The sequence below is a fragment of the Calidris pugnax genome, unplaced genomic scaffold (genome assembly GCF_001431845.1).
Source record: "Calidris pugnax isolate Ruff unplaced genomic scaffold, ASM143184v1 scaffold315, whole genome shotgun sequence".
NCBI classification, from domain to species: Eukaryota; Metazoa; Chordata; class Aves; order Charadriiformes; family Scolopacidae; genus Calidris; species Calidris pugnax.
Window position 1 is genome coordinate 38,143 of NW_015091029.1, and position 3,633 is coordinate 41,775.

At 62.1% G+C, this 3,633-nt stretch overlaps 1 protein-coding gene across 1 annotated transcript; it reads left to right on the forward strand.

Moving 5' to 3' along the window:
• Positions 1-273: 273 nt before the first annotated feature.
• LOC106896261 (C-type lectin domain family 2 member D-like) lies at positions 274-1,628 on the forward strand. The gene is made up of 3 exons (XM_014956092.1): positions 274-398; positions 710-810; positions 986-1,628. The coding sequence occupies exons 1-3, from the start codon at positions 396-398 to the stop codon at positions 1,107-1,109; spliced, it is 228 nt and encodes a 75-aa protein (XP_014811578.1). The 5' UTR covers positions 274-395; the 3' UTR covers positions 1,110-1,628.
• Positions 1,629-3,633: the final 2,005 nt, after the last annotated feature.

Genomic DNA, 3,633 nt, shown 5'->3' on the forward strand with positions numbered 1-3,633 from the left:
TGTGGCCCTTCAGGGCATGCTTTAGTGCCCAAGATTATAGGTTTGTGGTGGGGTGTAGTATGTGGGGTTGTGGGTGTGGGGTTTAGTGGGTGGGTGGTCGTTTTGGGTTTGTTGTTTTTGTGGTGCTTGTGCGGTTGTGTGGTTTTTTTGGGGTTTTTTTGTTGGTGTTGTTGTTGTTTTGTGGTTTGTTTTTTTTTTTTAAGGTTGGACTCGGTGTTCTCAGAGGTCCCTTCCAACCATGGTGATTCTGTGTTCTCCATCTCCCATCTGATGGCTGGGTCGGGGACCACAATGTCTGCTACTACCTCTCCAGGGACCCGGGGAGCTGGGGGTGGAGCCAGGAGCAGTGCTCCTCGCGTGGGGCCTCGCTGGCCGTGCTGAGGAGGGAGTGGGAAATGGTGAGTGAGGGGCTGTTGTGGGTGCGTGGGGGTTTGGGGGGGTTCCTGGGTTGGGTTCAGACCCTGGGGTGGGAGCAGAGCTGTGTCAAGGCAGGACCTAGAGCACTGGGTGGGCTGGTGATCTCCTGCAGCAGCTCTGGAGCTTGTTGGAGCAGGCGTGGGGTGGGAGCTGCTGCCATCCCAGGGCTGGTGGTAGCCGTGTGGGGGCAGGGATACCTGTAAGGCTGGTGGGACCAGTGTGAGGCTGGGTCAGGGACTGGTGTGGGGCTGGCAGCAGCTCCTGACTCTTGGCTTCTCTCTTTTCTGCCCAGGAGTTTCTTTTACGCCTGAAGGGCAACATCGATTACTGGATTGGGCTGCGGAGACGGGGCGAGCACCTGGAGTGGGTGGACGGCAGCAGCTTCAACCAGACGTGAGTCCTGTTGGGAGCCGGGGCCGTGGGGAGAGAGTCCTGTGGTGGGATGGGCAGGGTCCTGGTGGGAGGTGTGTGCTGGGGCTGTCCCTTGCAGGCAGCCCTTGTCTCCTGCTGCTTGAGGGGACAGCTGAGACCCCAATGGTACCAGTGTTGTCTGTGCTGCTTGTTGCAGGATCCCAGTGGTGGGTGAAGAACCTTGTCTGTTCCTCAATGACCATGATCTCCTGAGTGCCCGCTGCTTGCAGACACGGCATTATCTCTGCAGCAAACCTATGGCTCCAGTGAGATCCACGTGACAGAAGTGGTGGAGAAAGGCCCTTCTCCGTGGTGGGGGCTCACAGCTTCCCCTCTTCCAGCAGCACAGAGTGGAGCAGGGATGTCCTTCCCTCAGCTGCTGCTCTGGTTGCTCCTGGTCTCAGCAGAAACTCGCTGCCAGCTCTCAGGAGATGAACCTGCAGGTCAGGAGACATGGTGGGAGCTGCCGTGTGCCTGCCTGGGACCTCAGCAGTGAGTGAGTGAGGGGCTGTTGTGGGTGTGTGGGCGTTTGGGGGAGGTTCCTGTGTTGTGTGTGGACACCGAGGTGTGAGCAGAGCTGTGTCAGAGCAGGACCAAGAGCTCTGGCCAGGGTGGTGAGCTGTTGAAGCAGCTCTGGAGCTTGTTGGAGCAGGCGTGGGGTGGGAGCTGCTGCCATCCCAGGGCTGGTGGTAGCCGTGTGGGGGCAGGGATACCTGTAAGGCTGGTGGGACCAGTGTGAGGCTGGGTCAGGGACTGGTGTGGGGCTGGCAGCAGCTCCTGACTCTTGGCTTCTCTCTTTTCTGCCCAGGAGTTTCTTTTACACCTGAAGGGCAACATCGATTACTGGATTGGGCTGCGGAGACGGGGCGAGCACCTGGAGTGGGTGGACGGCAGCAGCTTCAACCAGACGTGAGTCCCGTTGGGAGCTGGGGCTGTGGGGAGAGAGTCCTGTGGTGGGACGGGCAGGGTCCTGGTGGGAGGTGTCTGCTGGGGCTGTCCCTTGCAGGCAGCCCTTGTCTCCTGCTGCTTGAGGGGACAGCTGAGACCCCAATGGTACCAGTGTTGTCTGTGCTGCTTGTTGCAGGATCCCAGTGGTGGGTGAAGAACCTTGTCTGTTCCTCAATGACCATGATCTCCTGAGTGCCCGCTGCTTGCAGACACGGCATTATCTCTGCAGCAAACCTATGGCTCCAGTGAGATCCACGTGACAGAAGTGGTGGAGAAAGGCCCTTCTCCGTGGTGGGGGCTCACAGCTTCCCCTCTTCCAGCAGCACAGAGTGGAGCAGGGATGTCCTTCCCTCAGCTGCTGCTCTGGTTGCTCCTGGTCTCAGCAGAAACTCGCTGCCAGCTCTCAGGAGATGAACCTGCAGGTCAGGAGACATGGTGGGAGCTGCCGTGTGCCTGCCTGGGACCTCAGCAGTGAGTGAGTGAGGGGCTGTTGTGGGTGTGTGGGCACATGGTGGGAGCTGCCGTGTGCCTGCCTGGGCCCTCAGCAGTGAGTGAGTGAGGGGCTGTTGGGGGTGTGTGGGCGTTTGGGGGAGGTTCCTGTGTTGTGTGTGGACACCGAGGTGTGAGCAGAGCTGTGTCAGAGCAGGACCAAGAGCTCTGGCCAGGGTGGTGAGCTGTTGAAGCAGCTCTGGAGCTTGTTGGAGCAGGCGTGGGGTGGGAGCTGCTGCCATCCCAGGGCTGGTCGTAGCCATGGGGGGGGCAGGGCTGCTTTTATGGACAGGTAGGACCAGTGTGAGGCTGGGCCAGGGACTTTTTGTATAAATACTGGGTGAATGTACCCAGTAAGAATGTCCCCCAAGGCAATTTGGGGATTGCCACCTGGCACTCGACATCAAATAAAGCAATATTTCCTCTCTAAACTGCTTCTGGTTTCCAGAGCTTTTGTGTCGGGGAACATTCCCAGCAAGTGCCCTGGGGAGGGAACGGCCGGGGGGAGCAGCTGGATCCCCAGGGATGGGGGCTCTTTTCGAGGGTCCTGTTCTTGGGCATCCTCACTTTCCTCTGGGCACAAGGGTGTCAGTGACATCAGCGTGGGGGCCAGCAGGAGCAGGATGGCCGGTGTGAGGGACACTCCGTGGGGGCCAGCAGGAGCAGGATGGCCGGTGTGAGGGACACTCCGTGGGGGCCAGCAGGAGCAGGATGGCCGGTGTGAGGGACACTCCGTGGGGGCCAGCAGGAGCAGGATGGCCGGTGTGAGGGACACTCCGTGGGGGCCAGCAGGAGCAGGATGGCCGGTGTGAGGGACACTCCGTGGGGGCCAGCAGGAGCAGGATGGCCGGTGTGAGGGACACTCCGTGGGGGCCAGCAGGAGCAGGATGGCCGGTGTGAGGGACAATGGGAAGAAGGGACACAGGGTGTCAAACCCACCCCAGGAGAGCCGTGGGGGTGGGACCAACGGGGTCGTTCCCTCCCGGGGCAGACAGGACACCGGGGTCCCAGCGTACCTCGGGGGCAGGGGACAAGACCGGGGTCCGGGGGTGTGTGTCTGAGGCTGTGGGGACCCGGGGGGTGACCCCGGGCTGGGGGGACAGGGGCAGAGCGGGCAGACACAGCGGGTGCGGGGGGTCTCGAGCCCTGCGGAGGGTCTCGGGGGGCTGAGGGCGGGGCTGCCCCGGGGGGGGGAGCCGGGACGAGGATCCGGGGGGTTGGGGGTCCCTGAGGGCGCTGACCCGGGATTCCCCTCTCCCCGCCCTTTCCCCCCCCCGCGCTGCCTCCGGCGCTTTCGCTTTCGGTTCCAACCTGCGGAGCCGGGATCTGCCCGGCGACCGGTGACGTCAGAGGCGGCTCGGGCGGCCG

What these genes read in the sequence shown, in the direction of transcription:
- LOC106896261 (XM_014956092.1), top strand. An exon ending in GGCAGCAGCTTCAACCAGAC is followed by an intron (nt 811 to 985) that starts GTGAGTCCTGTT and finishes TGCTTGTTGCAG; the next exon opens with GATCCCAGTGGTGGGTGAAG.